The following is a 25,506-nucleotide window of genomic DNA, read 5'->3' as shown; positions in this document are numbered from 1 at the left end:
CTCAGCCCTAGGGCACTACGAGAAGAACACCCAGCCCAGTGGTAGTACACTCAGCCCTAGGGCATTACGAAACGAACACCCAGCGCAGTGGTAGTACACTGAGCCCAAGGGTACTACGAGAAGAACACCCAGCCCCATGGTACTACACTCAGCCCAAGGGCACTATGAGAAGAACACTGAGCCCAGTGGTAGTACACTCAGCCCAAGGGCACTACGAGAAGAACACCCAGCTCCATGGTACTACAGTCAGCCCAAGGGCACTAGGAGAAGAACACTCAGACCAGTGGTCGTACACTCAGTCCTAGGGCACTACGTGAAGAACACCCATCCCAGTGGTAGTACACCCAGCCCAAGGGCACTACGAGAAGAACACCCAGCTCCATGGTACTACAGTCAGCCCAAGGGCACTAGGAGAAGAACACCCAGACCAGTGGTAGTACACTCAGCCCCAGGGCACTACGAGAAGAACACCCAGCCCAGTGGTAGAACACTCAGTCCTAGGGCACTACGTGAAGAACACCCAGCCCAGTGGTAGTACACCCAGCCCAAGGGCACTACGAGAAGAACACCCAGCCCAGTGGTAGTACACACAGCTATAGGGCACTAAGAGAAAAACACCCAGGCCAGTGGTAGTAGACTCAGCCCTAGGGCACTACAAGAAGAACACCCAGCCCAGTGGTAGTACACTCAGTCCTAGGGCACTATCGGGAGAAGACCTGGTCATGGAATTAGAAGAACACCTGGCTGTGTGATACTATCAGGAAAGCACATAACCCTTGGTCACTGTTAAGAGAACACCCAACCATGGGGCACCATGAGAAGCACACTGAGTCCTGGGTCCCAATCAGGAGAAAACGCAGTCCTGGGACACTACGGAGAGAACAGTTAGCCCTGGGGCACTACCAGAAGAAAAACCAGCCCAGTGGCAGTACACTCTGCCCAAAGGCACTACGAGAAGAACGCCCAGCCCAGTGGCAGTATATTCAGTCCAAGGGCACTAGGAGAAGAACACCCAGCCCAGTGGTAGTATACTGAGCCCAAGGGCACTACAAGAAGAACACCCAGCCCAGTGGTAGTATACTCAGCCCCAGGGCACTAGGAGAAGAACACCCAGCCCAGTGGTAGTACACTCAGTCCTAGGGCACTAGGAGAAGAACACCCAGCCCAGTGGTAGTACACTCAGTCCCAGGGCACTACGAGAAGAACACCCAGCCCAGTGGTAGTACACCCAGCCCCAGGGCACTACGAGAAGAACACCCAGCCCAGTGGTAGTACACTCAGACCTAGGGCACTACGAGAAGAACACCCAGCCCCATGGTACTACACTCAGCCCAAGGGCACTATGAGAAGAACATCGAGCCCAGTGGTAGTACACTCAGCCCTAGGGCACTACGAGAAGAACACCCAGCCCAGTGGTAGTACACTCAGTCCTAGGGCACTACGTGAAGAACACCCAGCCCAGTGGTAGTACACCCAGCCCAAAGGCACTACGAGAAGAACACCCAGCCCCATGGTACTACACTCAGCCCAAGGGCACTAGGAGAAGAACACTGAGCCCAGTGGTAGTACACTCAGCCCAAGGGCACTACGAGAAGAACACCCAGCCCCATGGTACTACACTCAGCCCAAGGGCACTATGAGAAGAACATCGAGCCCAGCGGTAGTACACTCAGCCCTAGGGCACTACGAGAAGAACACCCAGCCCAGTGGTAGTACACTCAGCCCTAGGGCATTACGAAACGAACACCCAGCGCAGTGGTAGTACACTGAGCCCAAGGGTACTACGAGAAGAACACCCAGCCCCATGGTACTACACTCAGCCCAAGGGCATTATGAGAAGAACACTGAGCCCAGTGGTAGTACACTCAGCCCAAGGGCACTACGAGAAGAACACCCAGCTCCATGGTACTACAGTCAGCCCAAGGGCACTAGGAGAAGAACACTCAGACCAGTGGTAGTACACTCAGTCCTAGGGCACTACGTGAAGAACACCCATCCCAGTGGTAGTACACCCAGCCCAAGGGCACTACGAGAAGAACACCCAGCTCCATGGTACTACAGTCAGCCCAAGGGCACTAGGAGAAGAACACCCAGACCAGTGGTAGTACACTCAGCCCCAGGGCACTACGAGAAGAACACCCAGCCCAGTGGTAGAACACTCAGTCCTAGGGCACTACGTGAAGAACACCCAGCCCAGTGGTAGTACACCCAGCCCAAGGGCACTACGAGAAGAACACCCAGCCCAGTGGTAGTACACACAGCTATAGGGCACTAAGAGAAAAACACCCAGGCCAGTGGTAGTAGACTCAGCCCTAGGGCACTACAAGAAGAACACCCAGCCCAGTGGTAGTACACTCAGTCCTAGGGCACTATCGGGAGAAGACCTGGTCATGGAATTAGAAGAACACCTGGCTGTGTGATACTATCAGGAAAGCACGTAACCCTTGGTCACTGTTAAGAGAACACCCAACCATGGGGCACCATGAGAAGCACACTGAGTCCTGGGTCCCAATCAGGAGAAAACGCAGTCCTGGGACACTACGGAGAGAACAGTTAGCCCTGGGGCACTACAGGCAGCCATAAACCACAATCTGGAAAATACTTAGCCATGAGGCACAATCAGTAGAACGCCCAGCCATGGGGACACAATGAGAACACCCAGCCGTGGGTCACAATCAGGAGAACGCCTAGCCCTGTGGCATAATAATAAGAAATCCCAACCATGAGGCACAGCTGAAAAACACCTAGTCCTGGGGCACTATAGGAACGACCTGCACACTGGGCACAATGGCATGAAAGTCTACCCTAGGGGCTTAAATCAGGCGAATGTGTAGCCCTAGGGCTCGTAACGGGAGATCACCCAGTCCTAGGGTGCTACCAGTAGAAGACCAGTCTCTGGGGCAGTGTAGCGTAAGAACACAGCCATCAGGTGGGAATTATGCCCTGGACAACAGTCAGGATATTATCCATGGCTCGGGCACTGTCAGGAGAAATAACCATCCATGGGGAACCATCAAGTCAGTGCACCATATACAAAGCCTATACGGCAAAGTTCCTGAATATCTGCGTGAACGGTCTCCTCGCTACACCCGAGAATGAAGCCTCTGGTGCAGTAACTCCAGGACAATTTGTAAAATACATGTGGAAGAAACGCTGAAGGGAAATGGGTTCAGGGTGAAAAGGCTCTCCTTGAAACGTCACAAGATGGTCTTGAGTTACCTGTTTACAAGAAAATCTTGGAAAACCTCCTCTTCAAAGAGCCTTTCCCCTCTCACTCAATCTAGGCACCCCCTTGCATAAAAAGGACTAGGCCGAACCCATACATTCTCCGAACCCAACAGCACCCCCTACGGGCCAGGGTAGTAATCAGGCTATCCCTGAACGAATCTACAGAGAACTTAATCAGAAAACATTTTCCTGAGTGCTGAGAACTGATCTAAAAGAGACTCCTTTGTCATTTGTAGAAAACAATGAAATGCACAGAGAAGAGACTACTAGGCCAGAATACTGCACTGGAGTGCCAACCACCAGCGCACCCATGCATGTGTAAGTGTGAGGGAGTGCTTAGGCCTCGGACACTGTTTTGGGGCGCATGCAACCCCAAAGGAAAGAAAGCTCTTAGCATGTCAGAGAACTACTGTCAGAATATGGTGGGTGAAGAACCTTTGTCACTCTCAGAATATGAACCAAGATGGCTGCTCTACTTACCGCTCTCGTACTTGCAGCCGGAGAGATTTATCACTAATCTTCTGCAAAAGAAAAAGAAAAGAAAGCGTTAGAAGCCGACACAGCCCAGTTCCAGGATTGTATTGGGTCAGAGGTGTCATCAGAGACAGGGAGGAACTCTTTGCACAGCGGTGTTTTGGATCCCAGATCTCGAGAAAGAGAGGTGGGCTCCCTGCTTTTATAAAACACCTGCAAAAAAGCTACAATTTCAGCTCGATCAACACACGACATTATTGTGAAATTGGGAGATTTCGCAACTGACAGGGGCTGTTTTACTTTATCAGAGTGGTACATTCTCCCAAAATGATCTTTAGGGGCTAATGGTTAAATGCTAAGTCCTACACTACTCCCGGTAATTAGCATGATGTGGAGATGTGAATAAAAGATCACATGGAGAACTTTCTGTCGTGGAATTGACTTTAGATTACCAACACCCAGTGAGGAGGGGGTGCTGAGAGCGCTGTTCACCTCCGGTGCTTCATCTCTGCCTGTCCTGTGAATCCTCCTGCTGCCCCGGAGTTTGTGCCAGGAAGTCACAGTGACGAAAGCATGCAGATCACCACACTAGTTTAAAGACTACTACATCACCTCCTTTTCGTTTGTTTATTTATTTATTTATTACATTTGTTATACACCCAGACCCTGAGGTATCACGGTGTAGTTACAGGCAGAACAAGCTTATATTCTTACAGTTGTGAGACAATGCTTAGTTACAGGCAGTTCAAAATTACATACTTGACAATTGTGGGCAGATGCGCCCGGAGGTAAGAGCCAGAGGAAGATGAGATGAAGTCTGGAATGTGGAATGTCCTCTGGGGTTTGGGTGGTTAGTATTGGTTGAATAACCAAGTTTTCAATGATTTTTTGAATAGTTGGTGAGACTCTTCTTGTTTGATGTTTGTTGGGAGAGCATTCCAGTTATTTGGGGCTAGAACTTTGAAGCTGCTGCCCCATGCTCTTGAGCTTATGAATCTGGGGATGGCAAGGAGGAGGCTGTTGCTGGATCTGAGCTGTCTGGAGGGTGCTTTGTATGTAACAATATTGTTGAGATATTTAGGAGATTTATTGGCAATGAATTTGTGTGTGATACATAAGGTTTTGAAAATAATTCCTGCCTTGATTGGAAGCCAATGGTTATTTTTCCTGATGGTCGAGATGTGCTTGTTCTTTTTTATTCCCATTGCTGCTCGGAGAGCATTATTCTGCATGAGTTGGATTTTGGTCAGATTAGCACTGGAAGTACCTAGTAGGAGTACATTACAATAGTCCAACTTCGAGAGTACAAGGGCTCTTGCAAGTGTGATGCAGTTTTTAGGTGTGAGGAATTTACGGCTTAATGAGATGAGCTCGGTGGTGTATGAGGTGGCTGAGGAGAGGGCGTTAACTTGTTTGGTCATGGATAAGCTGGCATCTAGGTGCACACCTAGCATTTTTACCTGTTTGAGAACTGGGATCGTGGTGCCATCAATGGTGAAGGAGGCATAAATAGGCTGAAGGGATTTTAATCTGGGGGCAGATCCAATTATTAGCAGCTCAGTTTTCTCGTCGTTTAGACAGACTATTGTGGGCCATCCAGTTTTGGATGAGAGCATATATTTGGTTGATGAGTGAGGTGTCTTTTTCATGGTTGCCTGATAGGGGGATAAGGATCTGGGTGCCATCAGCAAAGTTGGTGTAAATGGCACCCATGGCATCCAGGGCTGCGAATAGCAACTTAGTATAGGCATTATAGAGGGTGGGGGAGAGGCAGGATCCTTGGGGGACGCCTATAGGGACTGGAATAGGGTCAGCAGAAGCTTTGCCAATGGATACTCTTGAGGTCCTGTCTGCTAGAAAGGATTTGACCCAACTAGTGGCGAGAGGGTGACACAGAGTTTGTCGTGGTAGACGAGGTCGAACGTGGCAGAGAGGTCTAGGAGCATTAAGAGGCAGAGTTTGCCTGCGTCTCTGTTAGCGTCCATTTGTATTTTCAAATCGAGGAGAGCTGTTTCAGTGCTGTGATTGGCTCGAAAGCCTGACTGTCTGTCGCCCAATAATTGGTTATGTTCAAGGTGGTTTTGGATTTGGGTGTATGCTATTTTGTCTATTATTTTCAAAAGGAAGGGGACCGTTGTTATGGGGCGGTAGTTAGTGGGAGTGGATTGGTCAAGTGTTGGCTTTTTTAGTAGAGGAGTTACCCAGGCCTTTTTGATGCTGATGGGGACTGTGTTGGATTTAAAGGAGGCATTGACAAAGTTAGTGATGAGAGAGGTTAATGTGAGTGCGCAGAGTTAAATCAACTGTGGCGGGAAGTGATCTTCTTTGCAATTGGACGCTTTTAATTTGGTTATGGTGTCTAGTACCTCTTTTTGGGTGATGGGGGTGAAGTAGAAGGGTTTCATGGGCTTGGTAGATGGAGTGTCCTCGAGGGTGGCGGGTTTTTTGCCTGCTAGACATTGTTTATTTGCCGCAATTTTGTTTTGTAGTTGGAAGCTGGTGCATCTTTGATTATGGGGCACCAGGTTTTGCGGGCATTGGCGGGGGGTGTGGTTTGGCATGGGTTCTCTAGTTCTCCGAGTATGGAGAATAATTCCTTCGAATTGGAGGAGGCATTGGTGATTCTTTGGTTGAAGGCATTTGCTTTGTTGGTTATTATGGCAGTTTTGTAGGTTTTGGTAGCGATTTTAATGGCCTTGGCTGAATCAGGGGTGTTGATTTTTTTGTGGGCATATTTGAGCGCTCTTTTGGTGTGTCTTAAGGAAACTAGCTCCTCGTTGAACCAGAAGCTAGTGCGTTTGTCTGTTCTGCGGGATTTAGTGATGACGGGAGCTAGCGAGTCAATGGTGTTTGCGAGGCATTTTCTTTAGCACTCAGCCAGGTCGGCAGGATCGTTGCTGTCGGGGTTAGTGGCCGCTAGCGATGCTTGTAAGGCAGAGGATAGGTTTTCAGCTGAGAATTTTTTTATATTTCTGGTTTTGGGTTTGTTCATACCTGTGGGGTCTTGGGTACTAACATTTAGGGAGAAGCTAATAATGTGGTGGTCAGACCAGTCTATGGGTAGGACCGAGACGATAGATATTTGTGAATTGAGTGATAGGATCCAATCCAATATTCTACCTTTATCATGGGTGGGGGTGTTGACTAGTTGAACAAAGCTCATGTCTTACATGGGGGGGGGCTGCTGCAACCCGGCCTTGGGTCCTACAAAGGTCCCCACGCCCGGCGGGGTCCCCGTCCCTCCCCGCAGGGAAAAGCTCTAATGTGGCGGGAGAAAAGCTCTTGTTGAAACCAATGTTTAAGTCACAGAGTATAATGCATTTGGTGTTAGGCTTGATGAGGGGGGCGAGAAGTAGAGGGATGTCTACATCTCGGTGTGAGTTATTGTTTGGGGCTCTGTAAACAACCGGAAAGTTGGATGTGGGGTTGGAGGTGTATTTGGCTAGAAGGAGTTTGTATCCTTGCGTAATTTCAATGGGGCATGTTCTGATTTGAAGGGTAGATTTGGCTATCAATGCGACTCCGCCTCCTTGGGTATGGGTCCTGTCGGCCCTGAGAATGTTGAAGCCAGGGCGGATGGCGAGTGCTAGCAGAGGGCCTGCAGCAGGGTGTAGCCAAGTTTCTGTGACTACTATAATGTCAAGTTGCTGGTCAATGATGAGGTCGTGGATTTCAATGGCGTGAGCGCCAAGTGAACGGGCATTGATGAGTGCGCAGTTCAGATTTGGCAGAGGGGTGGGCGGGGAGATATCTGGGCTAGGTATTGTTAGAGAGGTTTTGGTGTTCTGGGTTTGTTTAGGGGGGCTCTGGTGGAACATATGTGTTGGTGGCTATTGGTTGTGGTGGGTGGGAGGCTGGGTGGGGAAGGGGTTGTGTTAGCGTGTAGCTCCGGGATCCAAGTCTGTTTCTTCTGGCGAGACCTGAGATGGGTTTGGATTTATAAGAGATCTCTTTGGGGGAGGGTGGAGGGGAGGTAAACTGAGTGTGAGTGAGCTCACGGTTGGTAGTGCCTATGTTGGGTGACATGAGGACTTGTTGAGGTGGGTAGGGAAATGCGGGTATGGAAGGTAGAAAGGGGGTAGGGCAAGAGATGGGGTGGTGGCATTGGCAGGCTGGTCGAACTAGGCCATTGTGGAATTTGAGGAGGGTACCTCCGGTGCAGGGAATGTTGTTTGGCATAATGCAAAATGGGAACATGATAACTAGTAAGAGGCTTAGCATAGTCGAAGGTTTAAGGTAAGTCCGCTGAGGAGTACAAATGAGTGGAGTTATAAACAGGTGGTACTAACAGTCTGCATGGGCTAGTGAGCACACACAGCTGGTACAGTGCGACTGGTGCAGTAACTGGCAAAATCAAAGGTGCCAACAGTCTGCATGGGCTAGCGAGCACACAAAGCTGATACAGTGCTACTGGCGCAAGTAAGTGAGCAATAGTACATGAAGGTGGGTGCTGCAATTATCGTTTAAGCGGCGGCACGGTAAGTTCATAGAGGTTTGATAGTCTCACTAGAATAGTCCGAGTAGCAGGTGCGTGCTGGGGAAGCGGCCTGGGCGTGAGGGCGCACTGCGTGCTATGGAGGGCATGACAGAACAGGTAAAATGAGAGCTTCTATAAGGTAATCTTGGATATCATGAATGTACGGGTACAGCTATATTAGCAGTGGCTTTGGGATGTCGATGGACAATAGGGCAAATATCCATTAAGCCAGTAGATGTAGCGGGCAGGCTGGACTAGCGTGAGCCTCATACCGTGTGAAGGAGTCTGTGTGACCGGATGCGTCGATTCTGTAGCAGGAGGTCTGTTATGAAGAGGGCAGCATTTCTGGCCCTAGGCCCGGACAGTCCTGGGCAGGCACGGGCAGGCTCCAGCCTTTTGTGTTGGGCCTTTAGTGGGTGGTTCGCTGGGTTACAACAGTTCCTATTGGTCGAACCTCACTGATATGATCTTCCTCCTCACTGGATGGCTTCACCTTCTTTCTCTTGGATGAGAGGAATGTCTTGTGCTAGGGGTCTTTCTCCTGATTCTATCGTGTGCAGGTGATACGCTCATAGGTCTGCTCTTTTCTGTTGGCTTGATGTTCTTGGCCTTCCTTTTAGTCACTTGGTTTGCTGGGAATATCTTCCTGTGAGGGCTATGGTGCTGTCCCATGCTTCCCGTCAGTGCGGTTCTGGTTGTTCATGGCGACCGCCTTTTGGCATTGAGCAACTCTGCACATGTTGCCCACCTTCCTTCCTTCTGTCACTAGGTCGTTGAGTGCATCATTGACTTTGGTAGGAGCACTGTTCTTCGTAGATTTGTAATTTTCTTTTGGTGGGAATTAGATCTTCACCTGGTCTCCCACACTAATGTTTCTTTTTACTGTTGTGTTTGCTTTGTGAAAGATTTCTCTTTGTTTCCCTTAAGTGCTAAGAATGTGTCGTTGATCAGCTGATCTGTTTTGTACTATGCTGTTGGCTGTGGTCTGCGTCCAGGCAGGATTGACTTCCTCTCATTAGTTCAAATAGAGCGATGCATGTGGTGGAATTGGTGTTCAGTCTCTGATCTGATAGCACACTTTGAGCAGCTTTGAATTTCCTGCTCTGGCTTGTTTTCCCTAGGGTGATACAGAGCAGCTTTGTGATGTTTCATTCCATTCTTCTCTAGTAAATCCGCCATGTCTTTTGATGTAAACTGAACTCCGTTATTGGAGACAAGAGCATTCGGACATCCTTCCCAGTGAAACACTGTGGTCATAATGTCTATAGTGGTGGCAGTGGTTACAACGTGCAGGAAATTTGCTTTCATCCATCTGGAGGTGTAGTCCATGGAGTCCATGGAGAAAAATTAATATTGTTGGTGTGGAGGCATGTAGTCATGGGGACTGATGATATTGATACCCACCTTTCCCATGAAATTCCAGACCAATCCACTGATGTCATTGGTGGAGTATGCTTGAATCTTCATCTCCGCAAGCCGTAATATGGCAGTCACAAGTCTGCATCCCCACCACTAATAATGCTCACGCATGAAGCACTTGGATAATGTGATGTGTAAGCGCACCTTGTGGGCTAACAAGAGCAACATGTTGAATAGTGCCGCTGGGGAATTAGTTTGTCATCCCGACATAGGATATCATCTTTTCAGTAATGTTGGATACAAACTGGCTGAACCGTCGCAAGACTTGAGAAAGGTTATTTTCTGATGGCCATTGCCAGATGTACGACTTGATGAGCTGTAACATGTGGTCTTCCTGTGTGCTTCTCCACGTCTGTCCTGACACGCAGGCAAATATGGCGTCAACTGCATCTTCCACTTGTGGGCTGCAAGGGCAATCGCGATAGGCAGTCTGCTGGTTTGTTTTGCTAACTTGGGGCGTACTCTATGTTGAACATGAATTTCTGTAATTTAGTTACTAATCGTGCCAAGCATGATAGAACCGTTGTGGTACATACAGGGGCGAGGATATAGAGTAGCAGTTTGTGATCAGTACGAAATGTGAATTACCTTCCCTGGATGTAATTCCTGAAATGTTCAGTTGCCCATGCACGTGCCACCATTTCTCAGTGTATCACTGAGTAATTACTTTCAGAGTCTGACAATGCCCTGGATGCAAAGGCAATAATGATGTTCTAACACCTTATTGAGAAGCCACCCTCAACACGGGGAGTTCCTTCCCTCCCCACTCAAGTATTTATACAACAAACTGTTTAAAAGTTTTTTAGCCCTATCTCAGACACATATCATGCCCCTTGGATCCCTCTCCCCTGAGCTAACAATGAGCCGAGAACCAGGCCATTGTACGGGAAATATATTGCTATTTATTTAAATTAAAAGTAATAGAAATTAGCACGAAAATGGCAAACACCACTTTATCCGTGGCACAACACAATCACCTTCTCAGCATAAATAAATCACAAAAGTGATTTAAAAAGAACACAATCACAATTCTTCACTTTCTGGAAATGTCACTTCACAAAATAATTACACTGCTCAATAACAAAGGCACTTATCATGTAATGTTGTGAGATTCGGATTGTCCTGCAGGCTCAAAAGGCTAGCAGTAGGATTTCAAGATTGGTAATGATGATGATTCCGCCCCCACTTTTGGTTTACAATAAATGCAGGGTAATTTATCTGTTTGTTTTTCAGCCCCTCCCCCCTTTCTTTGATCTATGTTGGGAAGTCAGACGGAAACATTGGAATGCTTTGGGGGATTTTGGATTTCAGACCCCCCCTTACTGAAAGGCCTGTGTTGGGGAAGCTGGATAAAAAGGTTGGACTGATTTAAGAACAAAGACACCCCTCTTGCTTAAAGAAGTAGGGGTCAGCTGGATGACAAGGATAACCAAATTAATGTATTGGCTATAGTTTTCAGCACACACTGGGAAGTGAGCTTTGTTAATTTTGAATTTTAACCAAATTCAACCCATAGTGTTCTGCCAAATGGGGAAATAATTAAATGTATATTTTAGGTTAAATAGGCTAAGGATCTACACAGTTATGCCCCCACCCCCACACTGTAAAGGGAAAGGATTCAAGGCGAGCAGGCTCCCCACCTTTTGGGTTCTCAGGGCTCAATTCTACTTACATAGCAAGCCTCTGTTTAAGGTTCAGTAAAGCCAGCTGCATCTCAGGACACTCTGGAAAGATAGGGCAGGGGTCAGGTCACTCTGCTCTCAAAGATGGCCTCCCGCTCTCCACCATAGGACCCAGTCAGCTTTCAGACCTTCCTAGAGATAGACAGCTCCACCCAGATACACTCTCAGCAATCTCCTCTGGTGTCTCCTTACAGCTGTCAGATGGTAAGTTTCAGCAGTCTTCCTGATCGTCTGTCTCTTCTCTGTCTGGTCTTTTTTTGTCTGTCTTACTGCAGTCCCCCTTATATAGCAGCAATGACACCACCAACTTTACAATCTTGGGGAAGTACCCTACAATATTTCCTGCCACTAGGATTGGACAGTTACCTTTCTCTCTCCTCCCAAACCCAGCCTCCAAGTCAGGATTGGTTTAGGGGTCTGGAGCAACATATGGCAATTCCCATTTGTAATCGCCCTTGTTCTCCTTTCACCTTTTTGGCAAAACCTAGTTATGTAGCACAACTACATAATTTTACTAGCAACTGCCATACTAAACATATTTTCTGATTCAACTAATCACGGAGAATGAGATAAACCGACCACCAAATCTGTACCATTTAGCCCGGCATTGTTGCGCATTTCTGCAGTTTCCATAAAAAGCACAACAGTTATGAATATGTTAATTATTAAGTATATCCCTAATTTAATTTTCCACCCGCTCACCAACTCTCACATTTGGAACAGGTTCAAAGCAGCCAGAAACCTAGTCTAACTGGCCATTGCAGTTTCCAGAGTCACAGGTAGATACATTTTATATCCCCAAAATCACCTGGAAATTACATTAAAAAATGATACATAGATGAAATCCATCTACCTTATGATGGCTGAGAAAAAGGCCTAAATGATCCTTTTAGTCCTTTTAAATTAATGGGGAATGTTCATGTGGGACAAATCGCCCTCCTCCTCCTTCTTGCCATTTGTTTTCACTGGGTCAGCCTGTACCCAGAGTTTTTTTTTTATTGTCTCCTTTGTGTTGGAAGATTAAGTGGGTGCCCCCATTTTAACACATATTAGTCATGCTCCAGCCAAGGGTAACTTTTCTTCAAGTCAATGCTTTCAGAGCCACCCGGTCTGGAGAACACTGAATTTTGACACCTTTACCAGGACATTTTACTGCAGATGGTCATTAGATGGGAGATATGACATCCAGGCTGGGAATGGGAAATGTCCTTGTGAAATTTTTCCCACAGCCAGCAAAAGGGTTTGCCTGGGGCTGACATTTTCCATGAAGGCAAAGTGGCTCTTCCAAATGTCACTGGAGTTTTGTAGGTGAAACATACTATACATTGCTTTTTGTCAACCCGCACATCATGTTTTGTTTTCCTGACATTTTTCTGTGAGCAGTGATATTTTTTTTAAACTTTTCAACTGCTTTTATTTGCACACACCTGTGCAACCCTTTTTTGTCAATGTTTAAAAATACTGTTTTCCATGTGACAGGGATCTTTCATTCCTCCTTCCTTTGTAAATTAAAATGCTGCTTATCCATTGGTAATGACAGATAGGCCCCTTTCTACATGGCTCTTTAATGTTGCTTGAAAAACAAAAACAAAGGCCAGGCCGTTTTTGTTTCAGTGTTTAAAATCTTGCTAATCATGTAGAAAGGATTCTGTTTGGGGAGTTTAAATTCACCCCACAATGTCAACCATAATCATGGTGGCTTTTTCTGGCTGGTATGGACCCAGGGTCGAAGCTTTGAGGATGTTCTTCTTGATTTCTTCACCTGGCATTTGTCAGACCATTTGTACGGAACTTTATTCTGAGTAGAACGCAAATGGTTTCCATTTTGGAAGGGAATGCCTCAACAAATTTCACGCAATACTTGATTAGGCCCATGAACGAGTGTTGTTCCTTCACTCGTTTCTTCACAAAGAAAGGGTACTTTGGCAATGGGGTCTACAAGTGAAATCTTTGGGTGGATACCTGATGCTGAAATGGTGTATCCAAGTGCATGCAAGGTATTCCACCTCCAGTTGTTCAAATGTGTATCTTTTATTTCTGCAGAGTATGTCCACTGACTTCCATTTTCTACCGCACTTTGCCTAACATTTGACAGGCCGTACTCTAGAATGTCATCCTGGCAGAATGTGATGTTCGGTATGTTGGGAGGATGAATAATGAACCTTTGAAAGACTACTGCTGCCAACAAAAACCTGAAAGGCATCCTCATGTAATGGATGTGCCTTCAGGAGTGATGAATGTGTATGTTTTCGATTCTGGGTACAGGTGGGCCTGGTGATATACACACTTGCGATCTAACTTTGAGAAAACCTTTGCCTTGTGTACTTGCAAAAGCAGTTCTGTGATGTTAGGAAAGGGATGCATGTCAGTAACTATATTATTAGTTAGGCTGCCTAGGTCCACGTATAGGCGAAGCCGTTGCCATCTTGCTTCCTTGTGAGAATAGGGTCAACCATTCCGTGATCTCAATCGGCTCAATCATGCTGTTTTATAGGTCTTTTAGTAATAATTTGCTATCAGCATGCACTATGTGTGGTACAGGACACACCTTGTGTTTAACTGGAACAGCATTGTTGCATAAAATTACCTTGCAGGCATACTGTTTGAGAGTTCCAGTGGATTTTCAAATAACATTGGTGTACTGAGTGAGGGTGTCCTTTACTGACCCTGGATGGATGGATGGATGGAGGACAATTGTTCCTCTGAGCATGGATGTAGCTTGATTTCTAGAAGGCTCCATCTACTACTGCTGTGCCCTTGACTGACATGTAGCCCATTACGAGGGCCTGTCTTTGAATAGGAGAGTGTGTCATCTGTAAGCCAGGAGTTTGATTTTGTGTCCAGCTTAGGCACCTGGTGATAGATCAGGTACACGTAGCTTTCTTTGTGCCTGGGAAACAATGAAAAGTATTGGTCTTGCAGTAAAATGGTGTAGTCGGATCACGAATCCGCAAGAATTCTTGTTGCAACACCATGGATGGTGACTTTGTAGAGAGGGTTTTTTAACGTGGGTTTGAGCTATCATTAAAGCAGAATACTTGTTGAGCCATTTGTTTAACTGGCTCTTCCGTGTCTGAATCGTCCGGTAAAGCTGATATAGTCAGGCGGTGTCAGGAGTTGCACACATGCGTTTAGCATCCCATTTTCTTGTATTCCATGCACTCATTGTCTGTGACTGGGCATGTTCAATCATTTGCTGAGTGGCTTCGAGTGCCACATCAGAAACTCTCATCTGCTGTCGCCCCACGGCTGGTATTTGTGAAACGTCTGCATTGACTTTCATCAGTGGATGAACTTTGTTATGGTTGGTTCAGCACTGGTGCACCGTGCAAACTTCTTCCTTGACTTGTGTGCGTTTGATTTCCTTCATTAAGTGAATGGAAAGTGTGACGGTCTTTGCAATGGTCATTGCCTGCTCAAGGGTGGGGTCCTTGCTCACCACAGAACCACCTCCATAGAAATGCCCAAAGAATTGGTCTCTGAATTAACTGATCTGCCATATTCCCACATGTACTTGCCAGTTCTTTCAATGCAGTAACAAAATAATGAATGGATTCTGAAGAAGCTTGCAGTCTTGTATAGAATTTCCGGTGTTCGAAAACAATATTTGTTACTTTGCTGATGCAAGTGTGCCTCTGCTTCAAGGAATATGTCAGCAAACCTGGTTCCAGGCCGGCTGTTTGGGTGGCTCAATTAGTGGAAAGATTCTTTGACCCTCTATGCCCAAGGCCAAGGCTTTATGAAGCAAGGGAAGATTGTCGATCAGCAGAGAATTCCATGGTGTGTATAGCCTCCGAGTATGTCTGAAACTTTGTTTACCATTGAGACCATGGCATGGCATGAGAGGCTCACCGGGCAACTTGGCCGGGGAGGGGGGTCACAACTTCCATGAAGATGTTGTTTCAACACGGGCAGACCCACTGAGACGTGACACAGCACTTGCGGGACAGAGCATTGGAGAACACTGGTGCCAGCAGAGCAGGATACAATTTAAGTCTACAAACCCTCCTTGAAACTCATCACCACAGTGAAGGTGTGAATAAAATAAAAAAAATAACAAAACAAAGAAAAGAATACACACAGGTGACATTGCCGTTAATCATCCATTTTACTATCGGTTCTGTAAAAAACAAATTAAATGCCGTAGCAAATTATGCTTTGCAGACAGCATTTACAATTGGTGCCTATGGATTCTGACTGTTTCGGAAGGTGCTAATTGCAGGTGGATTTCGTGGGATTCCATTGTTTTACGCCCGCATGAAAATCTTATGCTGGCATGAAACGGAGAGCTTTTCTAGGCAGAGTGAAAAGTACAAGGCAGTAAAGGATTTCCCTTCTGTCTTCCACTCCACCTGCACAACCATTCTCACATTAACAGAGCGGTATAGCAAGGCGCAAATGGCTTTATGCCTTTTTTATGCCTTGTTTTGTAACACTCTCCCTATACACCCTTGGTTGCAATGGTGACAATTTCAGATCTATTATGTTTACAATCTGTTAAAGTCCAAATTAAAATGTGTTAATTGCAAAATCCTCCTCGTTTACTGCTTTTTAGCATTGTAATGATGTGTGTGTGATGCTGCTTGCTCTGGTTTTACTGCCATGCCCTGTGTCTGTACAGATATTTGAACAAGGATAAACCCTGGGGAGTAACTAGAGCAAATAGACAAGTAGATGTGCGTAACGCGGGACAAATTGCTAAGACACTCAAGCAAAATAAGTAACCATCGTATGGGAGCCCAAATGAGGGGATAGGCCAGGTCAAGGATAATAAAATCAATTCATCTTTATTGTTTACATATCAAATCACATAACATATGGTACTGAATCCATCATAAAACAGCATAAAACAGACAATCAATATAGAATATATACAGATAAAGTGCATGACAACCACTTAGGCTCCCTGCAATGCAGGATGAATACAAAGTGCAATGTGCAATAGCCCCCCAGGGGGAAAGGAAAGGGAAGACCAATCTACCGGGGAGGATCAGAGCAATTTGAAAAGGGGCAGTCCTAATACTGTCCCCAATCTCGAAATGCATGCACAGTCCAAAAATGAATTCTGAATCTAGCTGCAACTATTCCAACAATTAAGAATAGAAAATAAGAGAAATTTGGGTAAAAAAAAAATTACAAAATTAGGACACCTCTCCAGTATCATATTCTAAAGTGACCAACATTTATTTATATAACTTGATGGACAAGCTTGCAGTGCAAGATATGTAAGGGGTGCCACCTGCAACGCTTGTCACCATTTCGACCTAAACAGTCAACCACCGGCACCTAGTGCGACTTCCACCATTCTCATGTGTCACACTGGTGTCACGATTGGGTAGTTTCGACGACCTCAGAAATTGTCTAAGGCATCCGTCTCCTTTCAGAAAAAAGAGAGAGGGATGGCTTAGCAGTCGTCTTCCTCAGGACAGGATGAAAATGGTTGTGAAATAAAGGAACAGCAATAGATTTATATGGTCAACGGAAAGGCGTCTTAAAGTTAGTCCTTGTGTCCTTCCATGACCAGATTCTTCTTATATGTATATGTATGGTCCTTGCGTTCCTTCTTTATCCAGTTCTTCACTTTTGGAAATTGAGAAAATCCCAATTCCTCCTGGGTGCCAACACAGGAAAGAGTGGACCCCTAAGTGATGGGGTATTATGATGTCTTGATGGAGTGAAATTCACTTCATAGAAGAGAATAATTCAATCTTGCTTCCACCAGCTAGATAGCTGCCGACTTGTTCACGGTAGAAAAGTGCCTCTATGCCGCGGGGCGCTCGCTCGTTCAGTCGCAAGCACCGGAATACAGGACCATGTACGAGTCTGCGTGTGGTTTGTTCCAACGGCCCTCGCGTGCAACCCGATTGTTTGGAAGCCACAACCATTTTGTCCTGTCCTGAGGAAGACGAATGCTAATGATCCTGAACAGGGAAAGGTCCGGGGAAAAGTCACAGAATCCCTGCATCAATACTCTGCCGGTCACGTCAAAGGAAGACACACGATTGGTGGTATTTCAAGTGCTTCTGGTGGCTGGTTCTTCCGTTACTTGGAACGCTATTGCCATGCTGGATTGCGGTGCAGCCGGCAATTTCATTGACATACAATGGGCAGAAGAAAACGGCTTACCCATCTGTAAAAAGACCCAGTCAGTCCCAGTAGAAGGGGTGGACGGGACCCCCTTGTCTTCTGGTCCCTTACAGTATGAGACAGAACCCCTTCAGGTCAATCTATTCCAACACCAGGAGGAAGTAGTATTTGACCTCATCAGGGCAGCCCACTTCCTCGTCATTCTGGGGATACCCTGGCTGCGCCGACATAATCCCACCATAGACTGACCAGCCAATACTATAAGGTTCCAATCCCCCTTCTGCTTGAAAAAATGCCTGCACCATTCGGATACTCTTCCATTGTCTAACCCAGGGAGTCCTTTATCCGCCACTACAGTGCAATTGATACCTCCACACTACCAGGACTACCTAGAAGTATTTTTGGACCGACAACCTCATACCCTTCCTCCTCACTCCTCAGGAAAGAAGACTGTGCTATGGAGACGATACCAGACGCCTCCATTCCGTTCGGCAGAATGTTTCCTCTCTCACTGCCTGAGCGCAATGCTCTCAAGAAGTACCTGGATAGCAATTTTCAACATAGTCTTATACAAGAATCCAAATCCCCTGCAGCGGCCTCACTGTTTTTTATCCCAAAGAAGGGGTCATCAGAGCTGAGACCCTGTATCAAGGGCTGAACCGGCTGACCATCAAAGACCGGTACCCAATGCCCCTGATAAAGGAAGTACTTCAGGCTGTTCAAGGGGCAACTATGTTCACCAAGCTGGATCTGAGGTGCGCATACCATCTGCTCAGGATCAGGTCCGGTGATGAATGGAAGACAGCTTTTCGTACACCCCTAGGACACTTCGAGTACAGGGTAATGCCCTTCGGTCGGATGAACGAGCCTGCTGTGTTCCAGCGTTTCATCGACAAGCCATTTGCTGACTTGCTATTTTCTACAGTGGTGGTTTACCTGGACGATATCTTGGTTTTCTCTTCGTCACCTTCTGACCACCGTCAACACGTTTATAAAGTTCTTGAAAGACTCTTACAGAATCAGCTGTACGCCAAGCCCGAAAAGTGCATATTCGACTCTTCTTCAGTTTCCTATCCGGGCTTTATTCTTTCAGTAGATGGTATCCGTATGGACTCTGGTAAGATCAAGGCCATGCTTCATTGGCCCGCACCCAAGCAACGCTTTTTGGGCCTTGCTAATTTTTATAGACAGTTTATCTCCGGGTTCTCTAACCTTGTTCTTCCCATAACGGATTTACTAAAGAAGGGGGTGCCGTTTGTCTAGTCTCAAGAAGCTGACCAGGCCTTCCATGCACTCAAACAAGCCTTCACTTCGGCTCCGATATTGATGCAACCCAACCAGAATTGTCCCTTTATTGTAGAGGCAGATGCTTCGGGAGGAGCGATTGGAGCGGCTCTATTACAAAATGACATTGATGGTCGGGAACACCCAGTGGCATATTTGTCGCGTACCCTCTCACCTAGCGAACTGAACTATTCCATGATTGCGAGAGAGTTACTTGCCATCAAGCAAGCATGTGAGGAATGGCGGCAATATCTTGCAAGGAGCTTTGCATCGGTTCACAGTGCGTACTGACCATAGTAACTTAATGGTCCTTCAGCAAATGGAGTGCAGGAACGCCAGACATGCCCGATGAGGGTATTTTTTCCTCGCAGTTCGACTTCGTAGTCACCTATATACCAGAGAAGGATAACGTTCTAGCCGATGCTTTGTCCCACAGTCAAGGAATGGAATCCGGAGTCCCCTTGGAACCTGAATTGTTGTTGACTGGCAAAGACTTCCAGCCTGTGGCCAACACCTTTCTCAAGGAAGTGAAATGTAGCCTTGCACAAGGTATTCCCTCTCAAGTACCTAGGACTCAGTTGGAGGAGAGAGACGGAATTCTCTTCAAGCAACACGCCTTGTATCTTCCCAACAAGAATCATCAGGACATAGCCCTATTATGGAGTCACAGCAGTCCTCTGACTGGACACAAGGGACAAAAGGCAACCCTGGAGTTTTTATCTCATCATTTCTGGGGGCCGAACTGTGCCCGCAATGTTAAGACCTTTGGTTCTACATGTCCCACTTGTGCCACCAGTAAATACCAAAACTCAAAGCCCATAAGTCTTCTCTAACAAGAGGCTGTACCAAGACAACCTTGGGTCCACATATCTATGGACTATATTGTAGAGCTTCCACCCTCACAAGGGAAGACAGCCATAATGATCACAGTGGACTCATGGAGCAAACTGGCGCATTTTGTCCCCTTGAAAGGGATACCTTCTGCACCAAAAACTGCAAGAGTTTTCCTTAGGGATATCATCCGGTTACATGGGCTCCCGGAACCCATAGTGTCTGACAGAGGATCGCAATTTACCTCCATGTTCTGGTCATCTCTTTGTAAGCAGCTGGGTATTCAACGCGCACTCTCTTCAGGCAATCATCCACAAAGCAATGGACAGACCGAGAGAGTAAATTACACTCTTGAACAATATCTACAATGTTTCTGTAGTCAAAGACAGGAAGACTGAAGTACTTTCCTCCCGATGGCTGAGTTTGCCTATAATAACACCTCTCATTCAGCTATCCGGATGAGCCCTTTCTACTGCACCTATGGGTATAATCCTAGTCATCTACCTTTAGACATGTCCGATACTTCCAAGTTACCTTCAATCGAACAATTTACCCAGTCCCTCAGGGAAACCCATAAACAGGCTTGCGATACATTGACGGCTAGCCGTAAGAACTATAAGGTCTGGGCAGATAAGAAGAGACAATCCAACCCACCATGGAAGGAAGGCTCTAAGGTTTGGTTGGCCACGAAGTATCTACCCCGGTGGATCCATACTGGAAAATTTGCTCCGAGGTTCATTGGACCATTTCGTATTGTACGGAAGATCAACCCTGTGGCTTTTTAACTCAAGCTCCCTTCACATTTAAGCAGGGTTCACCCCATTTTTTTCATTCCTTGTTGCTCAATGCTTACGGACCAGACTCCTAACACCGGAAGAATACCAACCCCAAGTTCTCAATTCCTACTGAACCAGAGGAGTATGAAGTCTCACATTTGGCAGATTCACGTTACCACCACGGGAGTCTCCAATATCTTGTTAATTGGAAGGGTTACACGAAGGCTGAACGTACATGGGAACCACTATGCCATATCCATGCTCCATTGCTTGTCAGGAAGTTTCATAGACCCCATCCAGGCAAACCCTGGGGCCCCCCAAGAATAGGGGGCATACTGTCATGCGCCCCGTATGGAAGTTGTGGCATTTGTGGAAGCTCCATTGAACTTTCCACTACATTTCTTACCGTTCTCCTTGAGCGGTCTAGTTGTTGAATCAAAGATGGCCGCTGCATCCTTATACTGTCTTCCGTGCTGCGGCTCGGTGCGTTGCACCTACGATCTTACCCGGATTCCCCAATGCTAGCTGCTTCGTTCTTTGAGCTTACGCTCCTCTCTCTTTTGTCATGACTCCGTGACTTCTGTCTTTGCAGACATCTCTTTGCCCGCACTTTGTCCTTGCTCCTCCCTCCGCTCGCTCTCTCAAACTCCTGGTTCTCTGTCCTCTCGTGTTCTCTCGCTCTCCCGTTTTCCTCTGTTACCGGTTCTCATCCCGACCTCCTGCTACTTTCCGTTTCGGGGCCTCCCCCGCTCTCTCTTCCCTGTTTGGTTGCGCTTACCTTTTAGTGTTGTTTTTCTTTGCAACGTAGTCATGCCCATCCTCTTCGTCCTGTATCCTTGTGCTTTCCACTGTCCTTTGCATCGATTGTTCAGTACTCTTCACCTCAGTATCCTCTCTTTAAACCTACCTTCTCAGCCCCTCACCTTTCTCATTTGGTTCCATTTTTTCGGGTGGGGGATCCTGTGCGCCATCTTTCGGGATTTCGCCTTCAACAACTACCTTCTGCCACAAGGATTACTCCCAAGACTTCACATTCAGCCACCTCCTACTAGACAAGATCTATCAGGGTTTTTTCAGCCGGAGGCTTTTTCCCTGTTTGAGGACTGGCTCCCGGGATACCCTGTGATCTGGTGTTGTGACACCGAGACAATGTGGCCTCCAACGGAGCTCGTCCTTATTTGCACGAAAAGAAGACAAGAAAGAAGACAGGAGAACACAAGGTGGCCCCTAGAAAGAAGAAGACAGACATCCCTGATAGCTCCACAGAAGATCATGGTGAGGAGGAAGGGAGTGACACTTTCGCTCATGTGCAAGAGCTTTAGGCTTTAGAAAAAAGGGAATTTTCTTCATAATGGTGGCGCCGGCACCTGCGAGGCATCCCTTTAACCAAGAGAAGCCAGTGGGCTGGTGCCCCCATTATTAAAAAAAAGTTGAGGCCGGAGGCAGCCAAGACCTTTTTTTCTAAAGCCTGAAGCTCCCGCTCATTCACAGTAGCTTCAGGCGTTAGGAAAAAATGCCTCAGCTTTCCACGTTCTCACCTTTTTAGCCTTAATGGTGCTGCTGCCCCTCGCCAGGCATCCTTTTAGCTAAGAGATGCAGCTATCATCTGAGGGTGATCACTGCATCTCTTAGCTAAAGGAATGCCTGGAGAGGGGCAGGCAGCGCCAAGATTAAGTCTGAAAATATGTGGCGCTGTCCGCCACGAGGCATCCCTTTAGTTAATAGATGCAGAGATCAGCACCCTCTCACCCAGGGGGAAGAGGGTGCTGATCTCTACAAAAAGATGCCTGGCGGGGGTGCCTGTAGCCCATTAAGCCAGGGCTTGTCACGGGGGTGTGGCCTAACGAGCCAGCAGGTGACACCCCACCATTATACTACGCCCCCCTGATGAGCCCCAGCTCATTTTCCCCTGCCACTTAAGGCACTGGCTATACTTCAGGTTTTGCAAAGAAAACATAGCAAACCTATTCCTCTTAAGGATTTGAAATCCTTAGCACTTCTGTTAACATCAGAATTATTTAAAAAGTGTTCACTTTGGCTTCAGGGGTTTTGAGCCATTGTAGGATATAGTCGGTCATGAAGCAGGGTAGTTTCTGAAGGGAACAATTCAGCATGCTTGAATTGTACAATGCTATGGTCTGTGATTCATCCTTGTCATTACATTATTGATAATAATTCATCAAAGTTGCATAAAGGGTTCCCTTTCCATCATGTGTGTTCTCAAGGAAGTCCAGATTATCTGCAGCACAATACGTAAATCTTCCTTTCACACGGTTCAGTGGTACATACACTCCTCCATATCTTCCATGGCATAGAACTCCATTAGCTAAAGCTGTTTCAAGCCGAAGAACTTCAATATATTCGATGGAGGAACCCAGTCCATGCATACATTGCACCAAACATTTGCTACAGGTTTTGGAATATACCGTGAATCTGCCTGCTTCTGTCCTTTAATGTGTCTTGAAACAGTCGCGGAGACACCATGCAAACATTAACAACAGTGTACTGTTCGCATGGTGTATCAGCAACAGTTTGAAAATACGTGCTGCTCTTCTCTGAAGCAGAGTAGCACATTTGCTGTTGCACAGACTGGTAAACTGACTTTTTGGTCTGATTAAGAAAGATACTATGAGTCACGAACCACTGACACAGAGCCATCCCTGTCGAAGGACACAGGGTCCGAAATGCATTGGTGCTCATCTGCCTCTGTGTTGATTGGATGGTGCAATCTGAGCAGAAGAGAGCAGCAAAGAAAGAAGTAGCTCAGAACCACAATGTTGAATTTGAATCTTAATGAATGAACATCAGAAAATGTCAGCATTGATTTGCGAATGTGTGCGACCAAAACTGATGGATTTTCTGTTAGTTTTACTCTATGTTCCACATAAGTGTAGTGTGGATAGTGGTTAGGACCATTACACCATATATTATAAAAACATTCTCGAGTTTATTATTCATTTAAAAGGGTGGTGCCCATGTCCTAGTTTTTCAGAGAGTAACGCACTCAGATAAAAGGTTGCGAGTGGCTGTGGAAAGTGTTTTGTCGGGGTGAAATCTCTTAGTACAGACCACAGGGTCTCTGTAAGGGTCAAAACCGGACATTCCAACACAGCACTTTCGGTGCCGGACGTTTCGGTAAAGTACCTTGGGAGCAGGTCCCTTTTAAAAACGTCCTGATGGGCACGGCCAACGGGGTGCAGGGACTTCTGTACCGTGATATCAATGTTTGCTTAAATATATTGTCAACCAAAGCACCGAAAAATGCAGTATGTGTAAGCAAACACTAAACGCTCAGTACATGGAGTTGTACTGTGAGTGAAAGCTCCATGACCAAATAGGTTGCTGTATCCCGCATGTATATCGAGGTGCGCAGGTCCCTGCATCCAGCTGGCCAAAGGCAACAGAGCGCACCTAAAAGAGACCTGTGCCCAAGGCGCCGCGGCAAACGGCTGGCCCTGGAAGGGCTGTGCCCAATCACAGCATTGCCTGTGTGGGTTACACGATCCCCTGAAATGTATCTATTTAGGGAATTTTCCCAATCTGGGCTGAGAGGTGGCTCTGAAGGGTGAGACCATCCTGTGACATATTTCTTACCATGGGTTAAATCTGCTGGTTAAGGACTGCGGGTGAATTCTATTATTAAATATCTAACAAGGACCTTTCATCCTATGATGGTGCTCCACGTAGAGTTAATAGTGAAATCTCTTTAATGGGAGCCTCATGTATCTTCTCCCATCGGTTAATACGTGCTGGCTTTCCATACTCTATGATCTTGACACAGAACACCTAGACACCGACCCCATGCAGACCTCAGGGTGCTTCCAGTCTGCAGGCATTCACACAGCAGCAAAGCCATCTTGCATTTTCCCATCTATCTCCACTAACCCCACGCACCCCACTTTCTATCAGAACCACCAGAGTGCTTGGAGAATATGTAAATGGCAGCGGAGCATGATATAAATCTCAATAACATAACATCAGCATGGCACTAATTTGGTATTTCCCGATTTTAGCAACCAATGCCCTACCCTGCTCTCTGGGGTCAGGAGAGAGGACAGGTTTTGGGGAGATGGGACGGTAGCACAACTAACCTTCTCTTCCTTCTCTTCTTCCTCCGGGGTATGTTTGCATCCAGGGTGCGGGGGCTTTCGCAAGACTCCGTTGCGCTGGGCCCAGGGGTCTCAGGCGGTGGTTCTGGAGGAACGCTGGGCTCCGGTACTTCTGATAGAGTTAGGTGTTTGGTCTCGAGGCTGCCTGGTAGATCTAGCAGCAAGCCCGGGGCTTTCATCCTGAAAAAATAATTAAAAAAACGTACCATCAGCCACCCAGCTATTCTCCCTTTCCAGATAAATGGGCTCAATATCGTTCAACCAAGAGCCCCAAAGCCCAGGTACCCGAAGAGGGGACCCAAGTCTGGCCCTTGTGACCCACACCCAACTCGCAGGCTGAAGACAGGGAAATGAAAGATGCACATCACTCCTAGGCTCTTCATCACTATCATTGATGTATCGCAGATACGAGAAACATTACTCGCTCAGGCAGCCATTCAAACCATACCCTATTGATTACATGGAAGAGATGCAGTTGTCATTGATCGAGCAAGTTGACTGACTATAGACTCGACGGAGCTGATGATGTTGACGATGTCATCACTGACATCACGACATAGATGCGTTAGACATGAAGCAGATAGACATCCATGCAGGAAGCTACACGAACGCTTTAGTTTATTGCTGATAGACACAGAACAAATGCTTATGGCCCATAGTATTTAGAGGACCGACACACTTACACCAGTAAATCTTCAGCTGCGCAGAAACAGCAAGATGCCTAAGACTACATATACATAGCTTGCTCATACTTAATTTGCGACTAATATGGACAGCCATAAGAACAAAGATAGAAGCCATAGGTGCATTGAAGTGAATGGGGAATGCAAGGCAAACCTTAGAATACAGAGAGGGTCAGACAGACAAAGCTTCCAGTGCAGCCACTGTGCAGAGCAGCCACTGTGCAGAGCCTCACCAAGGACAAGCAAAGATGGAAAGTTTCCAGTTTACCAAGGCAATAAAGCACCTGCGAGAATACAAGCTGAAATCCTCATAATTACAGACAGGAGAGAGCCATTTTTGTGGTCTCTACACACGTGAACTGAAAGAACAGGACAAAGCCTATTAATTTGAGGTAGATGGAGGAAAGCTGTTCCCATCAAACCAGAGGAGGGAAGATACAATTACTATAAAGGTTC

At 46.7% G+C, this 25,506-nt stretch overlaps 1 protein-coding gene across 7 annotated transcripts in view; it reads right to left on the bottom strand.

Moving 5' to 3' along the window:
- The window catches only part of TTLL6 (tubulin tyrosine ligase like 6), a 592,552-nt gene that overhangs the window by 485,274 nt on the left and 81,772 nt on the right, over window positions 1-25,506 (bottom strand). For all 7 annotated transcript variants that reach the window (XM_069634591.1, XM_069634596.1, XM_069634593.1 and 4 more), the window contains exons 2-3: window positions 24,350-24,547; window positions 3,709-3,749 (exon numbers count right to left, since the gene is read on the bottom strand). In XM_069634591.1, the coding sequence (XP_069490692.1) occupies window positions 3,709-3,749; window positions 24,350-24,547 (239 nt within the window). The remainder of the gene's footprint in view (window positions 1-3,708; window positions 3,750-24,349; window positions 24,548-25,506) is intronic.

This window comes from Ambystoma mexicanum, chromosome 13 (genome assembly GCF_040938575.1).
Source record: "Ambystoma mexicanum isolate Mex_15411 chromosome 13, UKY_AmexF1_1, whole genome shotgun sequence".
Lineage (NCBI taxonomy): Eukaryota > Metazoa > Chordata > Amphibia > Caudata > Ambystomatidae > Ambystoma > Ambystoma mexicanum.
Note: the sequence above shows the minus strand (reverse complement) of the source record. Positions and strands in the feature narration are given on the sequence as shown.